The following is a 15,658-nucleotide window of genomic DNA, read 5'->3' on the forward strand; positions in this document are numbered from 1 at the left end:
GGTGTGCCCTTTTCACACTGTATTATTTTGAGAATCAGGATGCATATTTCAATGTATTAAAATGTATGGTTCTTTAGATATAAGGCTTCTTTATTCCCCTTCCAAAAGCCATACCTATAATTTATGGCTCATCTTAAAATAGATGCTGACCTCCTGAACCCATGATTGATCTTAACCTTATCAGGACAGAACAGCAGACATCCTGTGCCCTCTGACACCTATGAGGTGGTCCACCATAAGAACTGGACTGGAGTCTGGAACCCCCCCAGGCCTCTACACTCAATTTTCGGTGTGTAGGGAAATGCAGAGATCAGGGAGACACACTCAGGATATTTTGGAAATGTAAGTTGCAAAATCCAGATGTGAGAAACTCTGTGAGGTAAACAATTTGGTTTATTCAACAAAATATACCTTAAGGAAAAAGAAAATATGTCGAAGAACCTACTGATCAAAAAGGATTTAAGAGACATATCAAATTCACTGTGTGGACCTTGTCAAGGTCCTACTCTGAACAAATCAGTTGTAAAAGACATTTATATCTGGCAACTGGAAAAATGTGAACCCTGAATACATATATTGACTATGAAGTGCTTATGTTTAAAAAAAAAGAGTCCATATATTTTCAACTTAATATCTGAGAACTGTTTCAAAATAATCCAGAATGGGGGACTGAAACAAGATTGGGCAATGTTCAAGCTGGATGATGGGTACATGGGGATTTCTACTCTTCCATATGTTTAAAGCCTTCTATGATAAAATTTTAAAAGTCATTGATAGTGTCTTAAGGTTTAACAGACAACAAGTTATTCCTTTAAATGTGCCTACTTGTAGACTCTGAGTTCCAAGGGACAAGGAATTTGCCCACCTGTCCCCGCCCCTCCCACTCCCCCACTCTCACCAGCAGTATGCCACCAAGAAGGAAAGGCTCAGACAATAGTAACTAAACAAAAGACTGCTGCTGCAGACAGAGTGATTTATAAACAAGTTCTGCTCTCAAAAAGCTTGTCTCAAGTTTTGAACACATATTTAATAAAAATTAGTATTTTATTTTGGTGCTGGGAATTGAAGTCAGAGCCCTGTGCATGTTAAGCATATGTTCTACCACTGAGCTACACCTCCAGACCAGAATCAATATTTTAAAAAGCAGCAAACTGTCCAGGCAAACTGTCCAGAAGAGAAACCGCCTACAATACAATTTCAATGATCCCTCAGCCCCAATTTATAAAAGAAATTCTAAGGGAAAAATGGGAGTCAGGGTTTTAATGAGCCAGAGTCAGCCAAGATCAGGACTGGGGTACAGGGTAAAAGAATGGAAGAAACGGGGGCCAGTGAATCAAAGACATTTGATTTCACATAAAGGAATTTCTTTCCACAAATCCAATGAGGTCAGAAGTGTTTGTCTCCTGCCACTAATGAATGGGTCTTTATAATTGTGAACAATTACTTTAAGAAGGAAGAAAGTAATGACTGATAAAGAAGATGAGGCATTGCATCATCAGCCAGAACCACAAGCCACTTTAACTTTGCTGGGCTTGGCAGGGGAGAATTAGCCAATATGGGACAACTAGGTTTTAAAAGCCACTTGCAGCTATTTTGAAACTGTAGTTGTGACATTCAGATGTCCCTCTGAAGTCAAATTCCTAAGGAAGCTAGATATCAAGAGCATTATTCAATTGAAATTCCTTCTACCAGCTCTGAGAGCTGGGTCAGCAGAACGAGGACCACTGCCTGCCTGTCGATTTGCTTTGTAATGGGACCACTTTTACTCAAAAGCCTAGAAAAGTTGTTTAGGAAAGTACTGTATTGGATAAGTCATTCTCCCAATCTCTACGTCCTAATGTTTCTGTGAACAAAAAAGGACTTATTCAAACAAACACTCCCTACTCAGTAACTGTTATTATCCTCACTATTACCATCCGTAACCATCATTTTCATTACTGTTATAGTTTGGATCTGGAACATCCCCCAAAGTCCTTGTGTTAAAGGCTTGGTCCCCAGCTTGGTGCTATGAAGGTGGTTGGAGCTTTATGAGGTGGGGCCTTGTGGGATATTGGAGGGCACTGGAGGCATGCCTAAAAGGGGAATGTGGGATGCTAGTCTCTTCTTCTGTTTCCCACCTGCAAAGTGGTGAGCACCTTCCTCTGCCACACATGCTCCTGCCAGGATGTGCTGCCTCACCACAGGCCCAAGCAATAAGGCCAAATGACCACAAACTGAAGCCTCCAAAATCAGGAGGCAAAATAAGCCTTTCTTCCTTTTTAATTGATTATCTCAGGTAATTTGCTACAGTAATGGATGACTGACTACCACAATCATCATCATTACAAGCTCCTGAGTTTTGCCATTCTTTTTTAGGGTGAGAAAACCCCAAACAGACTTCTCTTATAATTTCTACATTCTTATTTTTGCTTGTCTCTTAAGAAAGTTAAAAATAAAAATTTAGAAATGCCCTTTCAAGATGGGTCTGACCACTGTCAACCATGGTGAAACAATTATTGCTTAGACCTTATTATTAGGTCCCTTATATTACTTCCTGTTTCTCAAAGTCACTATGTCCATGTTCCATGTGCCTATTCTCATTGTCCTAAGCACCACCAGGTTTTACGCAATGGAAAGAAAAAAAAATAGAGAAAAAAAGCACTAAATATTAGGCATTGGAAAGAGAGAGAGAGAAAAAAACACAAAACAAAAAAACCCCACCTTTTTTGAAATGAAATGAACCATATAGTATAAAATAACGGGATATTGATTTTGGTCTTGGTCTTGGTCCCTTTTGAAAGAGCTCAGAGCTCTTTCAAAAAAACCCTTACAATTTTCTGAGGAATAGGGCTGGGAGGTACATCTTTTACTTGGTCTTTGACCCTAGTTTCTGACACAAAGCTCCTAATCCCTTGGAATTTCCTGAGTAACAGGAACATTTTTGTTCTAATTAGGCAACTCCTAGTGGGCTCCAGAAGAGGGACTGGGCACCAGAAAGACCAAGCCACAACCAGAGGCTTAAAGTTTGTAGCCCCATCCATCATCTTCTGGGAGAGAAGAGCTGGAGATGTTAATAATCAATCAATAATCAATCGTGTCTATGTGACAAAGCTTAAGTCCCTGAACTGTGCGGTCTGGAGAGCTTCTAGGTGGTGAATAGGTCCATGTGTTGGGAGTGGCGCACCCCAACCCAGAGGGACAGAAGCTCCTGCATGAAGACCCTTCCAGGTCTCGTCCTGTGTACCTCTTCATGTGGCTGTTCATCTACATTCTCTCACATCCTTCACAGTAAACTATAGAAATGTATTTCCCTTAGTTCTGTGATCTGTCATAATAAATTAGTATTGGGGCAACCTCCTACTTGAGGCTGCTGGTCAGAAGCACAGGTGACCATGGAGGCTTTCATTTGCATATGAAATATAGATAAGTACTGTGGGACTGAGCCCTTAACTTGAGGGAGCTGACTAACTCCAGGCTGTGTCAGAACAGAACGGAACTGTAAGTCCCCTGGCTCATGACAGGAGAACTAACTGAAGTGGGGGAAACCCACCCATCTGGTTAGAGAAGTGTTCACTGAGAGTGTAGAGGAAAAAACAGTTGATTTTCCCCATACACATAGTCTCTTCAGTAAAAGCCAAAATACAGTATAGTCTTAACCAAAAATAAAAGGTATTCGTGTGGGGTTTAATAAAAATAACAAACAAAATGGCCTAGATCATTACAATGGCCCCTTCATGGCCAGCCGGTGGAAGGATCTTTGCATTGGATGCGGAGGGGCTGAGAGCAGAGAGCTGAGGATGACACTGGTGGGAAGAGCAGCCACCCGAGGGCCTGTGCACCTGAGGTCCCATGCAGGCCTAAGGTGGGCTCATGAGTAAAGTACCTTGGTTTAGTTCATACCAACTCCCCAAAAGAACTATTACTATTTTCACCTTATAAAAGGGGGAACAAGCTGGCAAGCACTTTGCCCAAAGTCCAATGGTGGACAAGTGATAGACAGAATTCAGGCCCAAGGCTCTCTGATGACAATCTTTATACTCTTTAGCATACACTTTTGTTCATGGGAAGATTTCATTAGCCTGAACTGTGTCACTTCAGTAAAACCATGCAATTCAAGCCTGCCCAGAGACCTGGATTTTATCTGTCTACTCAGGAAATAAGGAAAAGGAACAATTAAAATGTGAAATCTACTATCCCCTATCCCAAAGACTCTACTAACTTCTCTACTGGGTTACTGAAGAATACATACCATGATATCTGCTTCCCTGGTGGCGTACCGAAGATTTGGATCTAGCCAATACATCAGAGATTTAACCTGCTCGAAATTCAGGAACAGGAGGAATACCAGGAACAGGAAGTAGAGCACACTGAGTCCTGACAGAAACAAAAACAGGTCCAAGTTTAAGAGAGATGCACAATACACATTAGACTGAATGGCTATTTGTCAAAACCTGCACTAACATTGTAACACAGACTGTCAAGACGCCTATCACAGTCCGGTATGCTCTTTGGCAAGGAAGTCTGATAGACAGTCCTAAATCATATTAAGAGAGGTCAATAAAACTGTCTCTGAGAAAATGATGCTTTAGCTGAGCCTTGAAGGACTGGCTACCAAAGGGTGTGTGGGGAGAGCATGGGGGAGTGTGTGGGATGTTCAGATAGAGCCAAAAACAGGTCCCTGGAGGGAGATGTCGAGGACCCACATGTGGCTGGGTGCTGGCAGGGAAGGAACAGAGCAAGCAGCAATGAAGTGAAGGCAGGGCTCTGAGGCTATGGCAAGGATTCCTGATTTTTCTTTTAAGGAAAATGGGAAGAAATGAAATGACTTTGGTAATATTTTCCGAAGCAACTGAGTGGACAGGAAGTGGGTCCGGCTTAAGTGGAATCCCAGGCTGGGGACCACTTTTGTATTCCAGGTTTGAGGTATGAAGGAGCCCAGGGACACTTCTCTGAGACTTTAGTCCTTGTGGGCATTATCTTACCGTCACATCACAGTCTAACTGCCATTCCAATAACCACAATATGTCATTTAAAAAAGAAAAGCCAGTAAAACATTTTAAGAAGGCAAAAGCCTATGTATTATATTACATTTTAGAAAGAACTAAAAACCAACCACTGGGACACTGTCTTTTATTTCTGTTGAAACCATTAAAATTAAAACGTTGAAGTAGGGCATCTGAACACTGTGATACAAATGACCTTGGGTCACAATGTCCACCTAAACGGAGCTCAGAAATAATCTCCAATGAACCATTTCAAAGAACAGGTCTGAGGCTTATTGAAGAGGCATGGAATCTACTTAAGCACAGCAGCACCAGGCCACCCATCAGACCTTCTCCAGCCCTCGGGGAGCTCACAGAGGCCTGAGGAGCAGGGTGACCCACACGCATACATCCAAGACCCAGGAAACATACATTTTTTTAGGCATGTTGTTTTTAGAGCTGTCGTAGGTGTGCACTTACATACCAGACACTTTTACAAATTTTCGCCTTAAATGACCCCCCACTACACCCTTTAAAATAATAATCCCTTCGAAATAATTATTTTAAGACAGGGAGAAATGATCTGTGGCACAGGCACTCTTTAAATGAACTTCTTGGTTGGACTTTTGAGTTCTGTGAATCCCCCAACACTGATAAGCAAAATTGTGTATATTAGAATTTGTAATGGGGAAGGGTCAATGATCTCGACAGATTTTCAAGGGCCCCATGTTCCAGAAAAGCTCTTGGGTAAGAAATAAAACTGCTCATTACCTACAATGATTCATTGAAATAGAGAAAACAAAACTCTCAGATGTGCCCAACAATGTGTAAATAACTTAGAATTTAAAGCAGTAATATTAAGTCCAGGGAATGTAAGGAAGATTCAGCCAGGAGTGGCTTTTTATTTATTTATTGAACCCAGGGGCACTTAACCACCAAGCCACATCCCCAGCTCTTTTTATTTTTTATTTTGAGTTGGCTAAGTTGCTTAGGACCTTGCTAAGTTACTGAGGCCGAGCTTTGAACTTGCAATCCTCCTGCCTCAACCTCCTGTGTTGCTGGGATTACAGTCTTGTACCACTGTACCTGGCTCAGGACTGGCTTTTTAAAAATGTAAATATAGCCATGTTGCTCCTCTGGGAAAAGCCTCCTTAGATTTCCCAGTGCCCTTTGCCCCCATCCCCTGTACGCTGGCCCATGAGCCCTGAATGCATCTATCAGTATCCTACCTTGTGATTTCTCTTACTCTTCTCCCTGGGCCCACTGCACTGGGGCACAGTGGCCTGGAATTATCACCTTTCTAGCTGGTGGGGGGGTGGGTGGCGGAGGGGGGCACTTTGGCAGCCTTTCTCTTTGCCTGGAATGTCCCCCAACCTCAGATGTCTGCAGAGTTAGATCCCTCTTTATATTCCAGAGTCTCAGATTAAGTATCACTCCCTCAGGCCTCCCCTCAGTGCTCAAACTGAGGAGCCCACCCAGTCACGGTCACCTCACCTGAGATTAACTAACTTCCAGACACTGAGTGACCGCTGATGGTGATTACAGATTTAATAGTTCATTCACTACAGCTGTTTTCCTCCCTGAACTAGAGGGTGGCTCCCCAGGGCAGGCTCCTGACTGACTGATTCTCCTCAGTGGCCTCAGGGCCAGAACAGTGCCTGTCACAAAGCCACACTCCATGAATAGTTGCTGAGTGAAAAGTTCACCATTAAATTCAGAGGATAAAGAATTACCTATGATCTCTGAAGGGTGAAAGAAAAAAATAAAAAAAAAAAAAAAAAAAAAAACAACCTTTAGCAAAATTATCAATTTTCAGAGTGCTTTTACATTTTTACACAAATTACATTTTCTAAACCTAAAAAAAAAAAAAAAAGAAAAAGTTATTTGATGAAGTCAAACGCCCTGAGTTTTGAAGCTTTATTAAATTTGCTCAGGTGATTTGACTTTTTGAACCACAAAATCAAGTAGATTAAGATACCCAATATTTAAATGCTAACCAATAAGCTTTAGTTCATATCAAGGCTCTCAGTCAGAATACTCCTCCCTTTTTCATTTTCTTTCTCACTAATAACATCAAAGACATTGAATTGCCAGGCATCCATTCCCTCCTGGATGCAGACAAGACAAATGTGCCAACAGGATGCACTTCAGCCGGCCCTTCAGGAGGATGCTCATGCAAAACAAGTGGTGTTTGCTTCAGCCAAATCCCAGGCACACCAAGAGACAGCAACACTAGGAGGGGGCATGTGGAGGGGAATGCACTCACCTGTTCAAGAATCTAAGCCACTGTCAGTACTTTATATTATGTCAAAGATGTTTAAGAAAAAATTTGTACCAGGAACACCAAAAGAGTAAAAATTTTTATAAAGTCTTAACTGTAGAATGGTTAGAAAGTAGAATGTAGAAAGTCAAGTTGCTATAATGATACATGAAAAAAAGATTAGAATATATTTTGACATCTACTAATAGAACTCACCAAAAACCATTCGCCATAATGCTGGATGAGGTCGGGTAAATGGACCTGCAGAGAGAAGATATGAAGTTAGGGTGAAAAGTGGTTTGAAACAGCAGAAAGCTAAAGAAAGAGTTGCTTTCTACATGTAGGTAATAAAAAGCTCTCTACTGTTTTATTTTTTTCTTTCCTCCACCTACATAAACACTTTAAGGTCAAAGTTTAGGTTGAAATGTTTTTACTCACATTTCATCTATTACCATGGTTGTCCCAGGCACCATTCATAACAAAGACTTTTTTTAAGCTTTGTCCTTTAGAAGTGAGAACATAATTTCCTGGGAAATGATGTTGTCACAGTGAAGAGGTCACCAGGCTGACATTTGAGTGTGTGTAATACATATTGTACCATCACAAGAGAGATCTTCCAACTGCCCCCAAGTCAGGGAAAAAGGTTTTTAGGACAAATAGAGCTCTGTGTGTGTGTACACACACACACACATGTGCACACTCACACATGTGACTGTATAAGAGAGAGAGTGGGTAAGTGAGAGAGAATGAAAATGAGAGAAGAAACACTGTGCTTTGAAAACAAACTCTTTGAGCACTATTAGTACAGGGACTTTTGACAATGACCTGTGGCACCAACACACCTCTAGCATGGCAACCCAATTCAGTTAGATTGCACACTACTGAAACAAATTTCACAAAAGGACAAAACAGCCTTACTCAAATGATACACCAATACTTTCTCTTCTATTGAAGATGAAGTGGTGGGGTGGGGTAGGGAAAGCTGGATAGCTATTTGGCTTGGCCCTGATCTACTAAATCGATTCACCACTGCTCTGGTAGGCACCGATCCTGTTTAGAGCCCTCATACCTTTTGAACAGTCTTCCTATTCTTGGAGAACTGCCAATGTTATGATTCCCACATGCCCAGAGAGACACCAAAGCTTGTTTCCCAGACTTCTATAGCTAGGGCTCAACTTCAGGTGCACCTGGACTGGACTTGGCCTCAGGTGGTCATATGGGGGGGGGGGGCAGTGTGCAGAGCTCTCCTGTCTCTGACCCTATAAGCAAGGGCAGTAGCAAGGCAGTGCAAGCCCCATGGGGGATACCCTGGGGGCCCTGGCAGTAAATTTCATTAGCGTCCACTGCAGAAATGATAGTGTGGCAGAGTACAGCTAAAGCTGGCTGAGCACTTGTCCTTGGAACAGTTCTGGGTGCAATGCCTATTCCTAGAAGTTTGGCCTGGGGCCTGGTTTCTAAGCACGCCTCACTTTGCGAACCAGCTCATATTTTTTAACTGGTTCTTTAATGAGCAGAGTCAGTACTTTTGCTTGCAACCATGAATCTTGTTTAAGGCAAACACTGCATTGTTATTTTTATTCTGGAATTTCTTCTAAAATCACCTATGAAGATGGAAGGGAAGGAGGCAGAAGTAGTTCAATTATGTTTCGATGCAATTCAATGAAATCGTAAAAAGATTACATTGAAACATAATTGAACTTCTTTCCTTTGAGGAATTCAAGTTCATATTATGAAAATCAGTTACAAGTATACCCCACCATCCTTCCCAAGTTGAGACAGGCACAACTCAGAGGGTGAGTGGGTTCATGACAGACCCTACTTGATCCAGAGGTACTTGGTTCTTGGGTTTTGGATTGCAGTAGTGAACACTTGGATGGTTAGGGATTTATTGAAAAAGTGTCCTCAAATCATTTCTTCTAAGTTCTTGGGGTGAGGGCTCAAATAAGAAGGAATTCCTTTTTAATCAGCTGCTTCTTTTTCAGAAAATCACAGGAAAGCATATAAGTCAGAAATCCCTTCCAGCTTTTCATCAGAAGTCATTAGGAAAATGGTGGCTAAAACTGCCTTCATTTAAGCAATTTTCTCGTCCAAATGCTGTTCCTCAATTATGTTGGCTGATGGCTCTTGACTGGTCACCATAAATGGCTTTTATATTATGGTGGCTGCCTGGCTTGCAAATATTACTTCCTCAATACCATTAAAGTGACCTTCTGGATGTAACATGGGGACCATAGCTTTTTCCATGATTTCCTCTTGTAAGATACAACTCAAAATTTTATGACCTGTTATTTGGCTTGCACAGAATTCGATGACCAATCAACATTTAAAATAAAAAAATGGTGTCAAGTCAGCAGTGCTTTTGTGAGCATGCTCCAAGCACCAGGCTGTGGGATGAAACATTCCCCTCAAGTGATCTCCAAGTTGTCCTGATGAATGGGTGATGAGGGTGCCACCATCACTCCCACTGTGCAGATAAGGACACTGGCATGGGAAACTTGCCCAGGGTCATGCACCTCTCAGCTTTCCACCTGAGCTGCCAGGTTCTACCCTGTTAGCAGGCTGAGTGGTAGGAAGTACCTGTTTGCCCCTAGAAACTCCACAGAACAGATCAGCACAGGAAAAGAGAAAGCAGAAGCCAAGGGTTTGGACCAGAAAAGTTTCAGAGCCAGGAGTGCAAGGGAGAGAAAGGAGAGAAGAGAGCTTTGAACTGAAGCCCTTGGAGGGAAGGGGGCAGTGGAGGGCTTCACGTGTCTTTGCTTTAACAATACGAAATCCATAAGTGATATCGGAGAATAGGTAGAACCAGTGAAAGGGCAGGGATGCCTCTAGAAATGTAATCCAGGGACTGCCCTGACAAGGTAGGTGGGAATTACTAGGGATTTTGCTTATAAAGAATAAGCAAAGGCCTTTGGATATAACAAAAACCCAGTCCAGGCTTTATTTCAGTCATCGAATCTGCCTTCCCTGAAGATGTGAGGCATGTCATAACTGCCCACTGCCTTTAAAAGCACTGAAGTTTTTAAAGTGGTAAAATTTTTTATTGCTACTAAATACCACTAATACTAAATAGCAATAATAGTATCATCTTTACCACCAAGGCCTTAATAGCACTTAAAAAATGAAGTCCAGGATGAGGCTGGTTGGTCTTCTATAGTGTGAACATTGATACCTAGGCTCAGTATGTCACCCACATTGGATACTTTTATCTAGTCACGTCTGAAGATCCTATGAGTGCAGGGTAAAGGCACAGGAGGAGCCATGCACTCTGCAGCATTTGCCTGCCCAGGTAGACCAGTACTCCTAGGGCATCTTGTGAACACTGACTTTATCTCAGAGCCTCTGCCACAAACCTGACTTCCCTACAGTCTTTCCTCAGTGATCTACTGAAGTTTTCTCTTCCTCCCTTTGACTGCTGTTATGGTTTTGAGATTATTAGGAGGTCTCCGCCTCATGATGGGCTTTCAAAGGAGAGTTTGTGCTTTCTTTCTGACTTCATCAAAGCTTTGTGCAAAAGTGAGGACCTTTGGTTAGATTGCTCATTTTTTCAATTGTGCAGGAGAAATGGGAAAGGCTTTTTTTTTTTTTTTTAATTTTTTATTGTTGGTTGTTCAAAACATTACATAGTTCTTGATATATCATATTTCACACTTTGATTCAAGTGGGTTATGAACTCCCATTTTTACCCCGTATACAGATTGCAGAATCATATCAGTTACACATCCATTGATTTACATGTTGCCATACTAGTGTCTGTTGGGAAAGGCTTTTTAGGGCAGTGATGCAGAAACAAATTCTGTTTTGTTTTGTTTTTTTTCTGGATTGTGTTTTGTTTTCATTATCAACCTCTCCATCTAGAATATGTAATTTTCAATCAGATAATAAAGGCAAGCTTCATTTCAAAAGAAACCAAAGTCAAATGGCCTTTGTCATAAGAATAACTAGCATTTAAAAATCCAGCCCACAAACTATACAATAGGATTATTGCTTGACTTACCAGAAACATTTACAGCTATGAATAATTAAATTCAAGGGACTGCACCTCAGGGAAGTTTTAATTCTTTTAATGAAAATCAGAAGTTGCCTGTCTAACAGTGACACATTTGTATCCTCAGGCCAGAGGCCCCCTGGCAAGCCCTCTTAGTCTGCTTCTTCTCTAGATGATTATTAAAGTTTAAATTCTTTTAGAAAAACCTAGCATAGAATGATTTTTAAGCAAGTTTCAAACCTAAGAATTAATAAAAAATGAAAAGGTATTGAAGCAGGAGACAGAATGGTGGAAAGAGGAACTTCTTTTTATTTTTAAATTAGAAGACAGCAAATCTTCTGGATCACTTTGAAACTGTCAAGATGAGAGTAGCATGAGCTCAGCTTAAAGAAGTCAAATGAGGCAGAGAACACCTGGAATGACAAACTCAGGACAATCAGGAAATACTTGTATTTTATGCTCCTCCAGATACCATTCAGAAGCATTGAATGGTGTTTCTCCTGTAGATGAGAAGAGGCTACTTCTGCGACCTTCTTCCCAAGAGAATTCATTTCCTAATTCAACATATATTTCCTGAGAGAAGCCTGTGGGCCAGGCACTGGGGGTACAGACAAGGTTGGCTGGTTTGGGTCGGCAGGGATGACTGGCCCCAGAGAGCTCTTGGAAGCTAGAAAAGCACACCAGAAGGTCACCAACTGAAAGAAATCTCAGGGCTGACCATGGACTTAAATGGGCTTCTAAGTGTCACTCCAGTGACATGGGGGTAGAGTTAAAATTACACTTGCACTTGAGGGTCATTTCCTATAATGGGATGGAGATAGCATTTGATTTTTAAAGAGCCAAAGGAAGATAAAGGAGAATGGAAGGGGAAAAAAAAGATGGCAGGAGAGAGAAGCCTGAAGTAGGCATTTCTCCTCCCCTCAGGGCATTTCCTGCCAGTCTTCTTTCAGCAATAGGAAGGAACCCTGAAGCCTAATCCTACCATATATTCTGCTGATTGCCTAATGAAATTTTAAGTACCCACTTCTCTTCCACTTAACTCAGGGGTGAATTTTAAGCCAATGGAGGCAATACTGGTCCTTTGCTATTTTTCACTCAATAAATATCTATTGAACATGCACTTCTCTGGGCTCTATAAATTCCTCTCCTCAGAACTGTCTGGAGAAGAGGCATGTGGCCCAATCCTAGTCCAAGAGATGTATGAACAAGTGTGCTAGTGGACTTCTGGAAAGGTGTCTTCTCTACTAAATAAAAGACACCCAAGAAGAATTGATATCTTCTTTTGCTGGACACTGCCCACTGCTCTATGTCCAGCATAAGAACAAGAGAGCAAAGAGGCCCAGGCTAGGACCACCATGTTGCAGATGGCAGAAAAGAAAGAGATGAAGATCCTGGGTCTTCACATGCCACTAAGCTGCTCAATTAGCCAGGCTCAGAGTCTTCCTATCTGAAACTTCTTGTTATATAAGAAAGCGAACATTTTCCTAATTGTTTAAAGAATTGTGAATAGTCTATTACCCAAAGCCAAAAAATATCCTGACTTCTATAAAACCCTACGGAGAAAGTCAAAGGCCTTTTTTTGTTATTTAGACTCTACAAAGAGAATCACAGGGTTCCCGTCCACGTTGACCAGTTCTACATAGATAGCACACATGAACTCACACGGGTGACCTGAGACTCGTGGTCATAATCAAATTTAGGCCTAGACATAAACATGCAGGGCAGCCTTTACTAGGTCAAGGATAAATGCCTTAGAAGTTGCCAAAACAGACTCATACTGGGCATGCCGTCCACTGCAGACACTTCCCCAGAGCAGCCTTTGAAAGAGAAGGCAAATTTTGGGCTCCATTTCTCTCACTAGTTTTCATCACTTAATTTGAAAACATGTGCTAAGAGTGGGGAGAACAGAAAATAAGGTAACATGCCTGAAGCTAGAAGAGGAAAGTATATTCCAAGCAGAGCAATGGTCATTCAGCATGATGGCTCCTGGAAAGGCCACAAGGGTGAAAGCTGGCACTCAGGGGACAGTGGAACAGCTCAGGAGCAACTCTTCCCTGTGGTCCTGCCAGCTCCACTCCACCTCCACTGGCACCTCCCAAAGCTATGTCTGATTTTAAAATAATCAATAACATTCTTTTATGTAGAAAATGTCTATTCCTACTAATCGTATGTAAGTGTGAATAAATGGATCTTTAGGAAACAAACTAAACACACAATGTGTGCCTTGATGTCTTCCTTTCCCTGATGCTGTGGTTTGAATGCCATTTGTCCCCTCAAGACTCATGTTGAAATTCCATTGCCACTGTGGCAGTGTTGGGAGGAGGGGCCCTCAAGAGCAGGTGGGATCATTCATGCCACTTGAGGACTGAGAATGGGTGAGTTTTTTGCTCTCACTGGTCTGGATTAGTTACCATGACACAAGAGCTGGTTGTTAGAAAGCCAGGCTGCCCCTCCTATTGTCTCTTCCACTTGTCCCTTCAGGCCCTTTCAACTTCCACCAAGTTATGAAGAAGCATGAGGCCCTCACCAGATGAGGCCACCCAATCTTGAACTTCCAGCCTCCAGAACTGAGAGCCAAAATGAATTTCTTTTTGTTATAAATTACTCAGTCTCAGGTATTCCAACATAGCAACATTTAAGGACTAAGACACCTAACTAATGTCCCAATTTCTACCACATGGAATAATGAGCTCCATTGTCTTTTTCTCAACGTATCTGAAAGCTTAGTTAGGCTACAGAGTAGTGGTGGAGGGAAAAGGATAGAAAGATAGGAACAGAGTAGAAAAATGAGGAAGTGGGAAGACCTGGATCAATATGCTAGCTTTTGCTAGTCATGGACCCCACTCCACCCCTTCGGCAGGATCCAAAACACACTGAGTACAGAACCCAATCTAGGGTAAAGGAAAAGCCAGAGACTAACAGAAGGAGACAGAAACACATTACATAGGAAGACAGAGGTAATATACCTCACAATGGATCTAATATGAGCTAAGACTAGAGAAACCCTGAAGAAGAAAAACGCTGGGCTAGGCACCAGGCTGACATTGAGTGGCCAGGTTGCTTCCATGGATGAATAACCTGGGTTTCAACTTTCTCATCTGTTATCTGAGCAGGTTGAACCACAAGAGCTCCGTGGGTCCTCCTTCCTTTGTATGTATGACAAAGTCACACAGCTGGGTTAATAAGCACAGGACAAATAGCATAAGGCAAGCTGATAGTTTGGTCTTTCCACAATCAACACTAAAGCATACCCCACAATGAGAGACTAAACAGGCTCAGGAAACTTTGAAGATGAGAAGGCTTCATCAGGAAATGGAAGACTAAACAGCAAAAATCACATGAAACATTACTTCAAATATAGATTTAAGGCCCTGAACTTCAGTGGCATTGGTGCCATGAAAAAAACATTCTGTGAATGAAACCCCGGGACTCAGCTCCTGCTACAGCTTCATCAAAGGGATGGCTATAAAATTGGGGCTATTGAGATACTATCTTTTATAGTCCTCAAACTTCTAAAATGGCTCTGAATTTAGAAACAGAAAAAAAAAAAAAAAAAAAAGGAACCCTCAAGTCACACAGAAATAACCATTGAGAACTAAGCAACAGATAAACTGGATGAGGAAAGCAAAGACTGGAAAACAGAACTGATACCACTGGACTCATGAGTTTCCTGAGGATATATGTATGAATGTGCTCTGCTGGGCCCACATGGAAAAGAGAGACAAGACAGGGACACAGAAATAAGAAAAATATAGGAAAAAGGGCACAGACCAATAACAAAGTGCCACAGACCAACAACAGAGAATAAGCAGCAGGCCTTCATGGGACAGAGGGTGGAAAGGCTGAGGGGTCATCGCTACCTGAAGTCAACTGTTCTTGCTTCTGAGGCTCCAAAACTTCCTTGGAGGCTCTGGTGCTTAGCCTTATGTCAACATCTGACCTGAGAGGAGGTCACTATCACCCTGTCTTGAGTTGTATTCTTATGCCACCCTTTGTAGGAAAAGGCTGATTCCAGATCTCAGGGAAACCACTTGCAGCTGGCCACATCTGCCACTCTACAACATGGCCTCCTTAAGGGAGAGGATGGGCTGTGTAACGTCCAAGTTCTCCTTCTAAACCTAAAAGTCTAAGATCTTGTATGTTGGAGACTGGATGGAAAAGAAAGTTGGTAAATCACCAAAACGCTGTTTGACAGTAGAGAATTTTCTTAGCAAATTCTACAGGAAGGTCGACAAGGTTCACCTTGTCTTCATGTCCCAATAATTGTGCTTTTTCAGAAACATCAATCATCATGGAAAAGTCAAACTATATTTGTCATATTTGAATAAGATGTAGGTTTCTATGTGGTGAAAGGTTTTCATCCAAAGGAAATTTAATTTAAAAGCTTGAGTGGTTGGAAAGTTAAATTCAGCTCCTAAATACCTTGGCCATCTAGAACAAATCATTCTTTAA

At 41.8% G+C, this 15,658-nt stretch overlaps 1 protein-coding gene across 2 annotated transcripts in view; it reads right to left on the reverse strand.

The window, feature by feature from the left end:
- The window catches only part of Ptdss1 (phosphatidylserine synthase 1), a 59,607-nt gene that overhangs the window by 29,423 nt on the left and 14,526 nt on the right, over window positions 1-15,658 (reverse strand). For both annotated transcript variants that reach the window (XM_071602226.1, XM_027948517.2), the window contains exons 3-4: window positions 7,438-7,482; window positions 4,229-4,353 (exon numbers count right to left, since the gene is read on the reverse strand). In XM_071602226.1, the coding sequence (XP_071458327.1) occupies window positions 4,229-4,353; window positions 7,438-7,482 (170 nt within the window). The remainder of the gene's footprint in view (window positions 1-4,228; window positions 4,354-7,437; window positions 7,483-15,658) is intronic.

This window comes from Marmota flaviventris, chromosome 15 (assembly GCF_047511675.1).
Source record: "Marmota flaviventris isolate mMarFla1 chromosome 15, mMarFla1.hap1, whole genome shotgun sequence".
In the NCBI taxonomy this organism is placed as follows: domain Eukaryota; kingdom Metazoa; phylum Chordata; class Mammalia; order Rodentia; family Sciuridae; genus Marmota; species Marmota flaviventris.